This window comes from Oncorhynchus kisutch, linkage group LG6 (genome assembly GCF_002021735.2).
Source record: "Oncorhynchus kisutch isolate 150728-3 linkage group LG6, Okis_V2, whole genome shotgun sequence".
In the NCBI taxonomy this organism is placed as follows: Eukaryota; Metazoa; Chordata; class Actinopteri; order Salmoniformes; family Salmonidae; genus Oncorhynchus; species Oncorhynchus kisutch.
Genome location: NC_034179.2, coordinates 84805266 through 84823997, shown reverse-complemented (window position 1 = coordinate 84823997; position 18732 = coordinate 84805266). Strand labels below are relative to the sequence as shown.

The following is an 18732-nucleotide window of genomic DNA, read 5'->3' as shown; positions in this document are numbered from 1 at the left end:
TAGGTACCTTGTTGCCCGAAAGTCTCTCCACTTTGCTTAATTCAACATAGTTACAATAGCTACTGAATTACTGTAGCAAGCTATCCCGACTAATGTGCAATACTCTAAGATGGTTAGCGTTCTGCTTTATGTAATGTAGGTTCAAAGATTGTTGGAATGCAGCTTTTAGCACTACCAAAGGACTCGTGACTCAAGTTTGGACTCGAGGACTAGGGACTTTACTGGGACTCATGGTTTAGCGACTAGACTACATCGCTGCAGGGAAGAGAGCTGTTTTGCTTATACCTAGCACTTCTAAATGTCGGTCAAACATGAAATTCATGGAAAATATTGTGTATTGTGTTGACTAATTATGTGGACTGAGGAAGGGGAGGACATGTTGCCACTTTGTGACAGATGTTTACACAACATTGTGGTGCCATGTAACTTTTCTAGTTCCAGAGCTGTATGGCATGTAGTAAAAGGTTATCCAAGTCCTCAGGCTGCAGTATCTGCCAGTTATCATCCTTGCCTTCAGGGACTGAGTTCATTGGTGGGACAGGAATTTACATTCTCTACCTAAATAAGGAGCCAATTGATCAATTAACTCAGAAGCAAGAATTTGGTTGGTATTTGTTGTAGGACTAATGTTGAAAAAAATATTTTTGATTCACTTTTACTTTACAATTGAAAAACAGGCTAAAGACTGAATGCTTGTTGATTTAGAAAGTGACATAACATAGTGATGGTTTCTGAGGGCTCTATGCACCCTCAGTCCAGAGGAGGTTTTAGTTAGTGTGCCTATGTTATGAGGAAGCACCTGTTCCCTCAGTGTGGTGAATGACATGGCTGGTTTCCTGTCTGTTACCTCTCATTACATAAATAATATCCAGTGTGGATACGCTCTACCACAAGACCAAAATGTTCCCACTATGTCTGTTATTTTAGTTGAATCATCATTAATTTGTATGTTAATCTATGTTTTTGTCCATCCATACATCAACTCATATCAACATCAGTTTTATGACGAGCGATATGACACTGTAAACGATAATGGCAAATGTAGGTACCAGTGTTCAACACATGATTAAAGACCTAGACCTTTCATTGCTACCTCTTATCATCAAGATAACTTAGCAGATTTTAGGCAAATATTTTCAGACTGCATATGTATAGCTCAGCTAAGAAAAGGGCCAACCCTTTGTTATTTTGATATTATCGTTGTAGGTGTCTTGTCACATGATATAACTAAAGAAAACAAAACATGTTTTTTTATGTATGACTATAGCATTAGGTCTGTGTTGCGCAAAGTTGGATATCAGTATTAGATATAAGGTATCACTGCACTAACTCTGCACTAAATCTATTTGGATTGGGGCAGGTATTGTCGTATAAGCAGTTAATTGTCACAGAGTCTGCTGAGGTTTCAGTAAGTATGTGCTGCCATGACCAGCACTTGGGCTGAGGTTTTTGTAGTGGTGTGTATCACTGTGGCTGCCCCCATACACAGTGACACACACCATTACAAAAACTCACGTCAAATGCTCCCACAGTAAGGCTAATGTATTCATGTGAAACATGTTATTCATTTGCAGTCAAAATCGACATTTGTCAAAACGTCTATATGTGACGAATAATTCTACTTTAAAAATGTCAATATGTTACTTTTTAAGTCCAGCCAATTCAATGTTCTTCCAAATATGATGAAAAAAGCTAGTTCAAAGTTATTAACATGATATTTATGTGAGAACGTTTAATTGCAGACAGAATTCAATGGTTGCTCCAAATATGACATAAAAAGGAAAAGCATGAGACCAGCTAGTTTAAGATTATAGATTGTTTCATTTTGTTAGGTATGCGTAACTGGCTATAAGGGAGTCAGGTGCAGGAGAACAGCTAGTTTAAGATTATAGATTGTTTCATTTTGTTAGGTATGCGTAACTGGCTATAAGGGAGTCAGGTGCAGGAGAACAGCTAGTTTAAGATTATAGATTGTTTCATTTTGTTAGGTATGCGCAACTGGCTATAAGGGAGTCAGGTGCAGGAGAGCAGCTAGTTTAAGATTATAGATTGTTTCATTTTGTTAGGTATGGCTATAAGGGAGTCAGGTGCAGGAGAACAGCTAGTTTAAGATTATAGATTGTTTCATTTTGTTAGGTATGCGTAACTGGCTATAAGGGAGTCAGGTGCAGGAGAACAGCTAGTTTAAGATTATAGATTGTTTCATTTTGTTAGGTATGCGTAACTGGCTATAAGGGAGTCAGGTGCAGGAGAACAGCTAGTTTAAGATTATAGATTGTTTCATTTTGTTAGGTATGCGTAACTGGCTATAAGGGAGTCAGGTGCAGGAGAACAGCTAGTTTAAGATTATAGATTGTTTCATTTTGTTAGGTATGCGCAACTGGCTATAAGGGAGTCAGGTGCAGGAGAACAGCTAGTTTAAGATTATAGATTGTTTCATTTAGTTAGATATGCGCAACTGGCTATAAGGGAGTCAGGTGCAGGAGAACAGCTAGTTTAAGATTATAGATTGTTTAATTTTGTTAGGTATGCGCAACTGGCTATAAGGGAGTCAGGTGCAGGAGAACAGCTAGTTTAAGATTATAGATTGTTTCATTTTGTTAGGTATGCGCAACTGGCTATAAGGGAGTCAGGTGCAGGAGAGCAGCTAGTTTAAGATTATAGATTGTTTCATTGTGTTAGGTATGCGTAACTGGCTATAAGGGAGTCAGGTGCAGGAGAACAGCTAGTTTAAGATTAGAGATTGTTTCATTTTGTTAGGTATGCGTAACTGGCTATAAGGGAGTCAGGTGCAGGAGAACAGCTAGTTTAAGATTATAGATTGTTTCATTTTGTTAGGTATGCGTAACTGGCTGTAAGGGAGTCAGGTGCAGGAGAACAGCTAGTTTAAGATTATAGATTGTTTCATTTTGTTAGGTATGCGTAACTGGCTATAAGGGAGTCAGGTGCAGGAGAGTGTTGGTGTTTACATACTGCAAAACAACGACGCTGGACAGAGTGGAATCAGGTGTATCAAAACGGCAGTTTATTGGTCAAAGATATCTTGTCCTACATCGTGCACGGACCTAAGCAATATGACTCTGTGAGGAGTCAGAAAAATGAGGCTCTCTCGCCAGAGTTTACACCAGAATGTATACACAGAATAATGTAGGTGGAGTCTCGTCGTGTTGATCTTCTGACTGGTCCTGAAGAGTTGGAGGCGGGCCCTGCTCTAGCCAGAGCAGGAGCCCCATTGGTGCACAGCAAAGTCCTTTGCTCTTGGCACCCGACCAGTAGGGGGGGGGGGGGGGGTAGAGTGTGAGTGTACAGTGCTCATGAAATGTATGTGTGTCAAGGAAGCGTGGATTTTAGGGACTGGTAATGTCTGCTTTAGGCTCAGGTGTTTCCTGTTTATGCAGGAGTGCATGCAAGGGTCAATGTCAGTGAGATAGCTTGGCACTTCTAAGCTCGTTAGTGTTGCAGGCTGTTCTTTGTAGTTACAGGGGAGTATATTTGCATGATGGCAGCTATGTGTCCTTCGGATAATCATGTTATTGCACGTAGGCTCTAAACTTGACTGAGGACACTGGGTAGCCAAAGGAGCCTTATATTTCGGTGAACAAAACACACGGCACTAAGAACGCTAGACACAATATGGGTTGACATAACCCAGCGCAGACCAGTCTAGTGTGCACATACACGAAACAACAAACAATGCCACACACAGACAAGGGGGAACAGAGGGTTATATACACATCTAATACTGAGGGAATTGAAACCAGGTGTGTAGGAAAACAAGACAAGACAAATGGAAAAATGAAAGGTGGATTGGCGATGGCTAGAAAGCTGGTGATGTCGACGGCCGAACGCCGCCCGAACAAGGAGAGGAACCGACTTTGGCGGAAGTCATGACACATTTTAAGATTAAACAGTTGTATTCAACATAGCCCATAGTCATTATATCCAGAATTCATATAAGGCGTATTCAGAATATTCCAGTATGATCCGTCACTTAATACAGCTTCTGGTGAGATAACCACTTGTGCTGAGGTTTTTGTACTGGTGTATATCATTGTGGCTCCCAGTGTACACACTGATGCATGCCAGTACAAAAACTCATGCAACATAGCGACTCCCTCAATAAAACCATTTGTTATTTTATCTCCAACATTGACACCATAGTTTTCCCCCAATAAACTTTCATTAACAATCAACTTTAAAAAATGTATCATAATAGAATTGGAAATCATGTTAATGCATCAACTGGTTTTCCACTTCATACCAACTTTATGTCCAATTCTCATCGATAAATGTGTCTTCCTAATTAACAGATGATACATATGTTGGTAAAACAGAAGAAGAATTTTAAAAAGCTATGAATATATCAAGCATGGTGAACCAAAGGTATGAGAAACACACATTACGCTCTTCACCTAGTTTCTCCCCTAATACACACTCTAAACCCAGCATCAGTGTTAGAGATGGGGTAGGGTTTTTGTCATGGGCTGTATCACTGTGGCCATTATTCTGCACTGTGATACATCCTTGTACAATAACCCCTCTCCTGTCCAGACGGGGGAATTTACAATGTAGTTTGGGCAGTTGTGTGAGACATCAGACATCGATGCCATTTCTCTCAATATCAAAAGGAAGCATCTGTTGTGTTTGGTACAACATTGTTTCCCAACAATTGATTATGAACAATGTGGTTTCAACGCGTTTATGGAGGAAACATAAAAGCGTCTCATCAATCATTGATGTAGCCTATCAATTAACCTCAGATGGAGTACTTGAGATTGCTATATATCAGTAGTTGACGATATAGAATGTTTCTAAATGATGTTGCAGTAGAAGGAATACTCTTTGGACTAAGGCAGTATTTGATATGACTATAATAGGAGACTTGGTATTTGATTCCTCCTGTAAATAAAGCTATATGTCTGGACAACGTGATAACCATGATTGTTACATCTGAAATGTCAGGACTGACCACCTTTAAAGAGTGCTACTGTATATTTATATGGACAAGCGTTTCAGAAAAACAACATGATTGTCATACAACATTTTGGCTAAAAACAGCACAGTAGGAATCAGTATGAAATAAGAAACATAGGACACAATAGTAGAATAGCAACCAATACTGGAATGGAGAAAATGAAGATGAGAATTTGACCATTCAAATTCATAGCAGTGAAATGCTCTCCCATATGGGTCCAGAGTGAAGACAATGTTTACACAGTACAATGCTGTCAACCCTCATGTCCATGGAGAGGTTTTTGTATTGATGTTTATCACTGTGGCCACTCCTGTACACAGTGACTCACACCATTACAAAAACCCATGTCACATATAGCCACAGAATCCTCCGTTAAACTCACTGAAACCTCCAATGTCTCCATGTGCACAATGTCTTTTTCCAATTCTGTGTCATTTACAACAACCATTGAAGTTCAATTCAAGCTAATTTTTTTGATCACATGATTTACAGTGTACATAAAAATAGTTGTTCCTCAGTGTATGTCGGTTTTAAAGTTTTTCTTGTCTGAAGTAGGCCTAAAGAGTATGGACATTTGTTTGAGTTGATGTGTATAAATGTACCAGCACGTTCAGGTTAACTGCCTATATACAATCAGAATGTACATGTCTGTGTTCCTTAGGTGTCAGCACTCTCACACTCTGTGCTTGGTAGTGTCGTGGAAATTTCCTTAATTACCAACTGATGAGAGAGCAAATCACACACGAGTCAGAGTTATGCTTAATCTTCACCTTTAATAATAATTAAGCTTTTGCAATAGCATTTTGACTTTCAACAGTTCAGTATCTCTAATGAAAAGTTGAGAGTCCTCAACATAATGGCAAATGGGTTCCTTTATAGCAAAGATCCACCCCCTCTCAGGTAGAGGTGGAAGCTTTTTGTCATGGACTGTATCATTGTGACCCGCTATATGGCACAGTGGTTTAACCCTGTACAAACCCCCCACCACTCTGTGCAGGGCCAAAGCTGGAATAAACATGTGCAACTTTTCACAGCAACCACAACATGATCTATTGGTTTTAATCTGATGAACAGAATGTCAAATTCTGTTTTACTACTTATTAATATCTATTTTATTAGTTTGGGCTTTCAGCTTTTGCTCTGTCAGGCATTTTGACCATAACAAGGATTAAAGAACTTTGCTGGGACAGTTTTATAGACAGTGATTAAGTACATTTTTAGTTCTTATTTAAATGTTAAAATACTGCTTTTTTAATTTAAAAAAAAGATATTCTGTTGTCGGAATCCAATAGTTGGAGAAGCTGTTTAAATGTTTATCTTATATTTGTGTATGAGATGAAGTAGGTAGCCATTTCCACTACAGTGGTTTTTGTTATGGTTTGTAACACTGTGCCCCCGTTGTTATCACGATGACACACACCCATACAAAAACCTCTCCACACACCAGAGACCAATACATCTATCAGGTACCTGTCATATTTCCCTGGAGTCATCACAAATCTCTCTGATTCAATAAATTATCTTATTTTTACCTTGGAAATTTGTCTTTATCCAGTAGAGTTGATCTTGTCAGATTTTATAATCCAAATGTATATGAAGAAATGCCAATCCGTTCTCACCGTCCGTTGTGGGTGAAGGATAGCGTGCACAGATGAGCATATATAATTATACTTAAAGAGTGAGTTGTGCATCATCTCTTTAGATTGTAAAATAAATGTTCTTTGCACTACAGGAATATGAAAGAGAATTTGTAAGAATGTGGAGTGTTACATATTATGGTACAGTATTGGGACATCATACTGTAGAACAGTGGAAGTCTAAGAAGGGGCAGTGACCCCTAGGTGGGCCACAGAGGTATTGCGTGTGCATTTGTGGCATACTTTTGACTGGGTGGTTTTGGTGCAGCTTCCCCAGCGGTGTCTCTCGAGCACAATAATAAACAGCAGAGTCCTCTGATCTCAGACTCTTGGCCTCTACGAACTGGGTGCTTGTGGAGATGTCCTCAGTCAGGGTGAACTGGCCTTTCCGTTGTGTGAGAAGGTGACTGATCCATCTCATCACAGCAAACTCCTGCAAACATTATGGCGGTCATTCAATAAATTATTAATTCAACAAATGTAACTGTCCTGGTGAAAATGTACTGGCTTCATACTAGCCCAACATTCACGCTAGTGTAAAAAATAACAAACTCATAAATTCATAATCTGGTTTCTGAAATGCCATATAACTCTAGTAACTATTGTATGAGTTGAATGATGAGTTGGCAACATGCTGCTTTATATACAGAGTAGGAAGGGAAGTAAGTTTGCATAGCTCGCCCTCTGGAGGTTGGCCATAGCTGGCACTGGGCTATTAACCTTATCTCCTGTAGGTTCTACACCTATCACTTCCATTGTCTTACCATTTATTACACAATGCTGCGTAGGATATACTTTTTACATCTTATCCATCATTTCATTCCATATTCAAAAAGAGTGATATTGAATAGCAATAGAGATCAAATCAAAGTTGCCATAACACCTGAAATGTCACACCCTGATCTGTATCACCTGTCTTTGTGATTGACTCCACCCCCCTCCACTTGTCACCCATCTTCCCCATTATCCCCTGTGTATTTATACCTGTGTTTTCTGTCTGTCTGTGCCAGTAAGTCTTGTTTGTTCAGGCCTCCCCAAACTACTACGTCTCAGGCTTAAGGTTTTCCGGATCCAACCCTTCACTGCCTAGGCTTGAACAAACAAGATAAACTGATTTATTTAGTGGTAATAACCTCTCTCATCTGATCCATACTGCAAATCATTTATTTTCTGTGGCAAATGTTTTCTATCAATGAAGTAGGGTTTGATTTAAATATTTTTCAGTTTCTTACTCATGATGGTGAATTTGTGTGTACCCCTTTAAAATCCTTAATCGATTGACCTGTGTGTCAATGTAATTAACATAATACAACAAATCTAAATCTGTCAGTTTAAGCTAGAGGGAATAACTACACTGTTTGTATTCTGCCATATTCCCAGTCACCTTGCCATGGTTAAATGCAGTAGTTTACGCTTTCAGTTTTGCGTGAATGTTACCATCTATCCACAGTTGAAGAATAATAGTAAAGACATCAAACTATGAAATAACACAAGGAATAATGTAGTAACCAAAAATGTGTTCATCAAATCAAAATACATTTTAGATTCTTCAAAGTAGCCACCCTTTGCCTTGATGACAGCTTTGCACACTCTTGGCATTCAGTCAACCAGCTTCATGAGGAAGGCTTTTCCAACAGTCTTGAAGGAGTTCCCACATATGCTGAGCACCTGTTGGCTGCATTTCCTTCACTCAGCGTTCTTCCCAAACCATCTCAATTGGGTTGAGGTTGGGTGATTGTGGAGGCCAGGTAATCTGATGCAGCACTCCATCACTCTCCTCCTTGGTCAAATATCCCTTACACATCCTGGAGGTGTGTTCTGGGTCATTGTCCTGTTGAAAACCAAATGATTGTCCCACTAAGCTTAAACCAGATGGGATGGTGTATCACTGCAGAATGCTGTGGTAGCCATGATGGTTAACCCTTGTGTGGTGTTCATGTTTTTGTTATTCATCCAATGTTCGCAGGTCTGATGGACCCACAACATTATTCGGTTTTTAAAACAATATAGCCACAACAATTTACATATAAATACTTCATTCTTAATACTTAGATGTTGACTTATATCAATTACCAGCAATACAGACAGCATACATTGTTAATATTTGCCATTTACCTATGCTAGATCACATTTAGCAATAAAAGCGCTATTCGTTCCACATTTTTTACATACATTGTTTTATGGAAATTATAAATTAGCCCCATTGAACACAAATTAAAGCCAGGCTACACACCACATGAGGGACATAGTTTGTGTGTGTTGCAAATGCATTTCTTGTACTTGATGCATGTGTACTGTGTCTTCCTGTCCTTCTTGGGTCCACACACATCACTGTGCTTCTTCTTGTTGCTACCAGCTGCAATCTAGAATGATGAAAACACTTAGTTCAGGAATTTTACTAACATTGCACTCACTCACTCACATACGTATATAGTTACAGCAGGTCAAGGTAGGAGAGTCAGACATACACACATGCAAAATCACTCACACTTACTTCAGGTATTGGAGTTGTTGGTTCTGTGGGTTTGGCAGATGGGGAACCAGAATCCTCCTCCTGAATCCTCCTCACGAGGGTCGTTGGGATATGTTGCCTCCTCTGGATTTGAGGTCTTACCAATGCCTTGCCCAGTTCCTCGAGAAAGAGCTGTCACTTCTGGAGCTTCCCTCTGTTCCAATCTGGGTTCAACGCCATCCAGATGACAATAGCGTTGTACGCCGAGATGTCCAAGATGTTGAATATCTCAAGTGGCCAATGTAGGGTTCTTCTTTTGCAGCTGCAGCCAGTCACCAGCTTGTCTAAATTGTTCACCCCTCCTTTTGTGGCATTGTAATCAATTATGATTTCTAGTTTTTGATGTTCCTGGCCACAGATTCTCCCATCCCTATGCAGCGTACTCATAAGTACCACATTTTTGCATTTCTTTGGCACGTAGAACACTAGGGACGTGTCGGCCTTTAACACAAACTTAGAGGAATTGATAGGGCTGTTCCATATATTCAACAGTTGAGCTAGTGTTCCTACCATTGTCAGCTTCCTCTTCAGGAGATTCTGTCCCAGCTTGTGCGAAATAAAAAAGTTATCACGTGATGTTGTGGCCAGAGTCCCTGTGTCACGTCCAGGACAACCCGCATCCTTTGGTTCTTCTCAGGGGCTCCTCCATCTGACTTTCCCTTATACACTTACAAGTTCCACGCATATGATGAAGCAGCATCACAGACAGCTCAGATATTGATTCCACATTTTGTGGGTTTAGATGGTACTGTATGTACTGCCTGAAGAGGCAGCAGCCACTAAATGGCATAAACTGCTCATCAACAGTAACGGTGGGCCCAGGGTTGTAAAACAGAGGAAGGCGGTCCACCTAATTGTTCCACACTGACCTGATTGCAGCAAGCTTGTCTCTCTCCCGCCGAGCTGGTCTGGTGTTAATCCTGGGTAATCCTGAAAATAATGTGGAAGTTTTCCAGAGACATTGTTGCATGGAAAACGTATCTGCCAGTGTATTCTGTGGATTCCCCATTGGATTTGAAAACACCAGCAAGGATAAGAACACCAAAGTATGCATTTAAATTAGTTTGGTCCATCTCCTTCTCTCCAGATTAGTGCAGTCCAGAATGATTTTCTGGATGGTGTCTGTGATGAACAGTTCAAAAGAAGACGTTATGTCCTACACATGAGTAACCACCATCCTCGTCTGCCCTGGTTGCATCCTTATCACATTGGCAGCCATGAGGGGTGGCTCATTCCTTGGGCAAGAAGACCATTCATTTTATAAATGTTTTGACATCCATATTTCTCCTCCTGTAGGCTGTTGATGAGCTGGTTGCTGACAGGCTGGTCCTGGGGCTGGCTGAGGGTCAATCAAATCAAATCAAATGTATTTATATAGCCCTTCGTACATCAGCTGATATCTCAAAGTGCTGTACAGAAACCCAGCCTAAAACCCCAAACAGCAAGCAATGCAGGTGTAGAAGCACAGTGGCTAGGAAAAACTCCCTAGAAAGGCCAAAACCTAGGAAGAAACCTAGAGAGGAACCAGGCTATGTGGGGTGGCCAGTCCTCTTCTGGCTGTGCCGGGTGGAGATTATGACAGAACATGGCCAAGATGTTCAAATGTTCATAAATGACCAGCATGGTCGTATAATAATAAGGCAGAACAGTTGAAACTGGAGCAGCAGCACGGTCAGATGGACTGGGGACAGCAAGGAGTCATCCGTGTCTGTGCATCGACCTGGGTTGGGCAAAACTAAACATGGCGGTGTTCGCCTTAGCAATCTCACTAGGATAAAGACCACCTCCATTCCTGTCAGTATTGAAAGAGATCATGATACCTCACATCTCAAAATAGGGCTACTTAATGTTAGATCCCTTACTTCAAAGGCAATTATAGTCAATGAACTAATCACTGATCATAATCTTCATGTGATTGGCCTGACTGAAACATGGCTTAAGCCTGATGAATTTACTGTGTTAAATGAGGCCTCACCTCCTGGCTACACTAGTGACCATATCCCCCGTGCATCCCGCAAAGGCGGAGGTGTTACTAACATTTACGATAGCAAATTTCAATTTACAAAAAACAAATGACGTTTTCGTCTTTTGAGCTTCTAGTCATGAAATCTATGCAGCCTACTCAATCACATTTTATAGCTACTGTTTACAGGCCTCCTGGGCCATATACAGCGTTCCTCACTGAGTTCCCTGAATTCCTATCGGACCTTGTAGTCATAGCAGATAATATTCTAATCTTTGGTGACTTTAATATTCACATGGAAAAGTCCACAGACCCACTCCAAAAGGCTTTCGGAGCCATCATCGACTCAGTGGGTTTTGTCCAACATGTCTCTGGACCCACTCACTGTCACAGTCATACATACGCTGGACCTAGTTTTGTCCCATGGAATAAATGTTGTGGATCTTAATGTTTTTCCTCATAATCCTGGACTATCGGACCACCATTTTATTACGTTTGCAATTGCAACAAATAATCTGCTCAGACCCCAACCAAGGAACATCAAAAGTCGTGCTATAAATTCACAGACTACACAAAGATTTCTTGATGTCCTTCCAGATTCCCTCTGTCTACCCAAGGACGCCAGAGGACAAAAATCAGTTAACCACCTAACTGAGGAACTCAATTTAACCTTGCGCAATACCCTAGATGCAGTTGCACCCCTAAAAACTAAAAACATTTCTCATAAGAAACTAGCTCCCTGGTACACAGAAAATACCCGAGCTCTGAAGCAAGCTTCCAGAAAATTGGAACGGAAATGGCGCCACACCAAACTGGAAGTCTTCCGACTAGCTTGGAAAGACAGTACCGTGCAGTACCGAAGAGCCCTTACTGCTGCTCGATCATCCTATTTTTCTAACTTAATTGAGGAAAATAAGAACAATCCGAAATTCCTTTTTGATACTGTCGCAAAGCTAACTAAAAAGCAGCATTCCCCAAGAGAGGATGACTTTCACTTTAGCAGTGATAAATTCATGAACTTCTTTGAGGAAAAGATTATGATTATTAGAAAGCAAATTACGGACTCCTCTTTAAATCTGCGTATTCCTTCAAAGCTCAGTTGTCCTGAGTCTGCACAACTCTCCCAGGACCTAGGATCAAGAGAGACGCTCAAGTGTTTTAGTAATATATCTCTTGACACAATGATGAAAACAATCATGGCCTCTAAACCTTCAAGCTGCATACTGGACCCTCTTCCAACTAAACTACTGAAAGAGCTGCTTCCTGTGCTTGGCCCTCCTATGTTGAACATAATAAACGTCTCTCTATCCACCGGATGTGTACCAAACTCACTAAAAGTGGCAGTAATAAAGCCTCTCTTGAAAAATCCAAACCTTGATCCAGAAAATATAAAAAACTATCGGCCTATATCGAATCTTCCATTCCTCTCAATTTTTTTTGAAAAGGCTGTTGCGCAGCAACTTACTGCCTTCCTGAAGACAAACAATGTATACGAAATGCTTCAATCTGGTTTTAGACCCCATCATAGCACTGAGACGGCACTTGTGAAGGTGGTAAATGACATTTTAATGGCATCGGACCGAGGCTCTGCATCTGTCCTCGTGCTCCTAGACCTTAGTGCTGCTTTTGATACCATCGATCACCACATTCTTTTGGAGAGATTGGAAACCCAAATTGGTCTACACGGACAAGTTCTGGCCTGGTTTAGATCTTATCTGTCGGAAAGATATCAGTTTGTCTCTGTGAATGGTTTGTCTTCTGACAAATCAACTGTAAATTTCGGTGTTCCTCAAGGTTCCGTTTTAGGACCACTATTGTTTTCACTATATATTTTACCTCTTGGGGATGTTATTCGAAAACATAATGTTAACTTTCACTGCTATGCGGATGACACACAGCTGTACATTTCAATGAAACATGGTGAAGCCCCAAAATTGCCCTTGCTAGAAGCATGTGTTTCAGACATAAGGAAGTGGATGGCTGCAAACTTTCTACTTTTAAACTCGGACAAAACAGAGATGCTTGTTCTAGGTCCCAAGAAACAAAGATACCTTCTGTTGAATCTGACAATTAATCTTAATGGTTGTACAGTCGTCTCAAATAAAACTGTGAAGGACCTCGGCGTTACTCTGGACCCTGATCTCTCTTTTGAAGAACATATCAAGACCATTTCAAAGACAGCTTTTTGCCATCTACGTAACATTGCAAAAATCAGAAACTTTCTGTCCAAAAATGATGCAGAAAAATTAATCCATGCTTTTGTCACTTCTAGGTTAGACTACTGCAATGCTCTACTTTCCGGCTACCCGGATAAAGCACTAAATAAACTTCAGTTGGTGCTAAATACGGCTGCTAGAATCCTGACTAGAACCAAAATATTTGATCATATTACTCCAGTGCTAGCCTCTCTACACTGGCTTCCTGTCAAAGCAAGGGCTGATTTCAAGGTTTTACTGCTAACCTACAAAGCATTACATGGGCTTGCTCCTACCTATCTCTCTGATTTGGTCCTGCCGTACATACCTACACGTACGCTACGGTCACAAGACGCAGGCCTCCTAATTGTCCCTAGAATTTCTAAGCAAACAGCTGGAGACAGGGCTTTCTCCTATAGAGCTCCATTTTTATGGAACGGTCTGCCTACCCATGTCAGAGACGCAAACTCGGTCTCAACCTTTAAGTCTTTACTGAAGACTCATCTCTTCAGTGGGTCATATGATTGAGTGTAGTCTGGCCCGGGAGTGGGAAGGTGAACGGAAAGGCTCTGGAGCAACGAACCGCCCTTGCTGTCTCTGCCTGGCCGGTTCCCCTCTTTCCACTGGGATTCTCTGCCTCTAACCCTATTACAGGGGCTGAGTCACTGGCTTACTGGGGCTCTCTCATGCCGTCCCTGGAAGGGGTGCGTCACCTGAGTGGGTTGATTCACTGATGTGGTTATCCTGTCTGGGTTGGCGCCCCCCCTTGGGTTGTGCCATGGCGGAGATCTTTGTGGGCTATACTCGGCCCTGTCTCAGGATGGTATGTTGTTGGTTGAAGATATCCCTCTAGTGGTGTGGGGGCTGTGCTTTGGCAAAGTGGGTGGGTTATATCCTTCCTGTTTGGCCCTGTCCGGGGGTGTCCTCGGATGGGTCCACAGTGTCTCCTGACCCTTCCTGTCTCAGCCTCCAGTATTTATGCTGCAGTAGTTTATGTGTCGGGGGGCTAGGGTCAGTTTGTTATATCTGGAGTACTTCTCCTGTCCTATTCGGTGTCGTGTGTGAATCTAAGTGTGCGTTCTCTAATTCTCTCCTTCTCTCTTTCTTTCTCTCTCTCGGAGGACCTGAGCCCTAGGACCATGCCCCAGGACTACCTGACATGATGACTCCTTGCTGTCCCCAGTCCACCTGGCCGTGCTGCTGCTCCAGTTTCAACTGTTCTGCCTCATTATTATTCAACCATGCTGGTCATTTATGAACATTTGAACACCGTGGCCATGTTCTGTTATAATCTCCACCCGGCACAGTCAGAAGAGTACTGGCCACCCCACACATGCTCTCTCTAATTCTCTCTTTCTTTCTCTCTCTTGGAGGACCTGAGCCCTAGGACCATGCCCCAGGACTACCTGACATGATGACTCCTTGCTGTCCCTAGTCCATCTGACCATGCTGCTGCTCCAGTTTCAACTGTTCTGCCTTATTATTATACGACCATGCTGGTCATTTATGAACATTTGAACATCTTGGCCATGTTCTGTTATAATCTCCACCCGGCACAGCCAGAAGAGGACTGGCCACCCCACATAGCCTGGTTCCTCTCTAGGTTTCTTCCTAGGTTTTGGCCTTTCTAGGGAGTTTTTCCTAGCCACCGTGCTTCTACACCTGCATTGCTTGCTATTTGGGGTTTTAGGCTGGGTTTCTATACAGCACTTTGAGATATCAGCTGATGTACGAAGGGCTATATAAATACATTTGATTTGATTTGATTTGATCAACTGTGGGAGCAATTATTAGGAAATGGAAGACATACAAGACCACTGATAATCTCCCTCGATCTGGGGCTCCACCCAAGATCTCACCCCGTGGGGTCAAAATGATCACAAGAACGGTGAGCAAAAATCCCAGAACCACACGGGGGGACCTAGTGAATGACCTGCAGAGAGCTGGGACCAAAGTAACAAAGCCTACCATCAGTAACACACTATGCCGCCAGGGACTCAAATCCTGCAGTGCCAGACGTGTCCCCCTGCTTAAGTCAGTACATGTCCAGGCCCGTCTGAAGTTTGCTAGAGAGCATGTGGATGATCCAGAAGAAGATTGGGAGAATTTTATATGGTCAGATGAAACCAAAATCTAACTTTTTGGTGAAAACTCAACTCGTCGTGTTTGGAGGACAAAGAATGCTGAGTTGCATCCAAAGAACACCATACCTACTGTGAAGCATGGGGGTGGAAACATCATGCTTTGGGGCTGTTTTTCTGCAAAGGGACCAGGACGACTGATCCGTGTAAAGGAAAGAATGAATGGGGCCATGTATCGTGAGATTTTGAGTGAAAACCTCCTTCCATCAGCAAGGGCATTGAAGATGAAACATGGCTGGGTCTTTCAGCATGACAATGATCCCAAACACACTGCCCGGGCAACGAAGGAGTGGCTTCGTAAGAAGCATTTCAAGGTCCTGGAGTGGCCTAGCCAGTGTCCAGATCTCAACCCCATAGACATTTTTTGGAGGGAGTTGAAAGTCCGTGTTGCCCAGCAACAGCCCCAAAACATCACTGCTCTAGAGGAGATCTGCATGGAGGAATGGGCCAAAATACCAGCAACAGTGTGTGAAAACCTCGTGAAGACTTACATAAAACGTTTGACCTCTGTCATTGCCAACAAAGGGTATATAACAAAGTATTGAGATAAACTTTTGTTATTGACCAAATGCTTATTTTCCACTATAATTTGCAAATAAATTCATTAAAAATCCTACTTTTTTTGTGATTTTCTGGATTTTTTCTCTCATTTTGTCTGTCATAGTTGAAGTGTACCTATGATGAAAATTACAGTCTTCTCTCATCTTTTTAAGTGGGAGAACTTGCACAATTGGTGGCTGACTAATATATTTATATTTCATAAAACGGCATTAGCACTTACCTGTCCAGAAGTACGTCCTGTCCTTGCAGAAACAGCTCCTCAGCTCCTGTTTGAATCATAACACTCAAAGGTTCCTCAAATACTCTTTCTCACTTTCCCGATAAATCTCTTCTATAATCTGGTGCAAATTTGTATACTTTGACTTTGACTTCGCTTTTCCTGATTTATTCGCCATGATGTCTTCAATGAAATCGTTGAAAATACAACTTTCCAAAATACTGCTGTGTGTAACAAGCGTCACAGCAACTCCTCTGATAGTCAAGGCAAGAATGGAGTTCGTTACGCGTGCATTTACAAACAAGGAATGGTGGTCCAACCCAAAACCATTACATACTGCCGTTTACCTCAGATCACCACCAAATCCCAAAAAACACACAGCCATATTTCCCAGCCAAAGATAGAGGCACAAAACCAGAATTAGATATAAAATTAATCACTAACCTTTGATAATCTTCAGCAGATGACACTCATATGACATCATGTTACACAATACATTTATGTTTTGTTCGATAATATGCATATTTATATCCACAAATCTCGGTTTACATTGGCGCCATGTTCAGAAATGCATCCAAAATATCCGGAGTAATTACAGAGACCCACGTCATATAACATAAATGCTCATCACAAACTTTGAAGAAAGATACATGTTTTACATATAATTAAAGATACACTGGTTCTTAATGCAGGTGCATACTGGGTAGAAGTCATGCTTGGGTAGCTTTGAACTACTGCACCCAACACTCATTTTGATAGACACACCTGATAAAAACACATTTTTAACTCTCCCCCCTATAAATAATTACAATCAAGACATAGTAATGTATTTAGGTGGAGGTGCCCAGACTCATTGCTTAATGCAATTCTTGAAAAGTGTGTTATATTTATTACAAACACAAACCATGCATATGGTCTGTCAGTAAAAGTGTGTGATGAGTTGCAGTGAATGACTGAAAATATTAAATAATAGAATTAATACAAGCGTTGCCAACGGCTTATAATATAAATGAAATAGTGATTCAATTGTCTCATTCTTTGACCCATCTCCCCATTTATTCAAACCAAATGCAAATCGTGTTCACGTGGTTGTAAAATTGTGTGGTTACCAGACACCAGCTGGCTTATGCAAAAAGGCAGTTTCTCCTCAGCTGAAACAAGGTAGAGAGAATTAGATCATGAAAGTGTATAGGAACAGTCCCTGCAGTCCCTGGGCAACTTAACTACTGTAACTGTCTATCTGAATCATCAGAGATGCTAAACTGGAACCCTGAAACACCCAGGTGACAGACTGGAGTTCACCAAGCGTGGTGCCACACAGCTGTGAGGGTCACAGAGGGGAAGAGAGAGGGGTGGGGTGTGTGAGAGAAACAGACAACACTGTGAAAAGGAGAGCAGGGCCTGTGTGGAACAGAGTGGATTATCAAACATAAACCCTTAGACTATGGAATGGATGCATTAATAGTTACTTTTCATACAGTTTGAACAAAATTATGGAAAATATGTTGTTTCTGTGTGACTTAACTTCTTGGATATAGGGGGCGCTCTTTTAATTTATGGATAAAAAAACGTGCCCGTTTTAAGCGCAATATTTTGTCACGAAAAGATGCTCGACTTTGGAAAGAAAACACTCTAAGGTTTCCAAAACTGCAAAGATATTATCTGTGAGTGCCACAGAACTCATGCTACAGGCGAAACCAAGATGATACCTTAACCAGGAAATGGGCAGAATTTTCGAAGCTCTGTTTTCTATTGTCTCCTTATATGGCTGTGAATGCGCCGGGAATGAGCCTGCCCTTCCTATCGTTTCTCTAAGGTGTCTGCAGCATTGTGACGTATTTGTAGGCATATCATTGGAAGATTGGCCATAAGAGACTACATTTACCACGGGTCCGCCCAGTGTCCTTTGTGTAAATTCGTGCGTAATCTTCAGCCACAGACATTTTCTCCTGGGATTCAGAGGGGATAGCAGACTTCCACGAATGATATATCATCGAAGAGATATGTGAAAAACACCTTGAGGATTGGTCCTAAACAACGTTTGCCATGTTTCAGTCGATATTATGGAGGTAATTTGGAAAAAAGTTTGACGTTTTGAAGACTGAATTTTCGTTTTTTTTTGGTAGCCAAACGTGACGCACCAAACGGAGCAATTTCTCCTAAACAAATCATCTTTCAGGAAAAACGGAGCATTTGCTATCTAACTGATAGTCTCCTCATTGAAAACATCTGAAGTTCTTCAAAGGTAATGATTTTATTTGAATGATTTTCTGGTTTTTGTAAAACTGTTGTCTACTAATGCTAACGCTAAATGCTACGCTAGCATGCTACGCTAACAGCGCTAGCTTTTACACAAATGCTTATTTTGCAATGGTTGAGAAGCATATTTAGAAAATCTGAGATGACAGTGTTGTTAACAAAAGGCTAAGCTTGAGAGCTAGCATATTAATTTCATTTCATTTGCGATTTTCATGAATAGTTAACATTGTGTTATGCTAATGAGCTGCGGGGATAATTACACTCCTGGATAC

General features: G+C 41.3%; 1 protein-coding gene and 2 long non-coding RNA genes across 8 annotated transcripts in view; 2 read left to right on the top strand and 1 right to left on the bottom strand.

Annotated features, from left to right (window-relative positions):
• Positions 1 to 18732, bottom strand: part of LOC109876184 (uncharacterized) — a 171861-nt gene that overhangs the window by 39772 nt on the left and 113357 nt on the right. The window contains exon 1 of one of the 3 annotated variants that reach the window (XM_031828062.1): positions 6368 to 6414. The exons of the other annotated variants lie outside the window; for them this stretch is intronic. Within the exon in view, the coding sequence (XP_031683922.1) occupies positions 6368 to 6399 (32 nt within the window). The 5' untranslated portion in view covers positions 6400 to 6414. Of the gene's footprint in view, positions 1 to 6367; positions 6415 to 18732 lie in introns of those variants that run through there. 3 annotated transcript variants of the gene reach the window in all.
• Positions 1 to 18732, top strand: part of LOC109876182 (uncharacterized) — a 33065-nt gene that overhangs the window by 891 nt on the left and 13442 nt on the right. The window contains exon 1 of one of the 4 annotated variants that reach the window (XR_004210466.1): positions 18046 to 18446. The exons of the other annotated variants lie outside the window; for them this stretch is intronic. This is a non-coding gene — a long non-coding RNA (uncharacterized LOC109876182). Of the gene's footprint in view, positions 1 to 18045; positions 18447 to 18732 lie in introns of those variants that run through there. 4 annotated transcript variants of the gene reach the window in all.
• LOC116374502 (uncharacterized) lies at positions 6 to 6506 on the top strand. Its single transcript, XR_004210470.1, has 2 exons — positions 6 to 1939; positions 2088 to 6506. It is a non-coding gene; the product is annotated as an uncharacterized LOC116374502 (long non-coding RNA).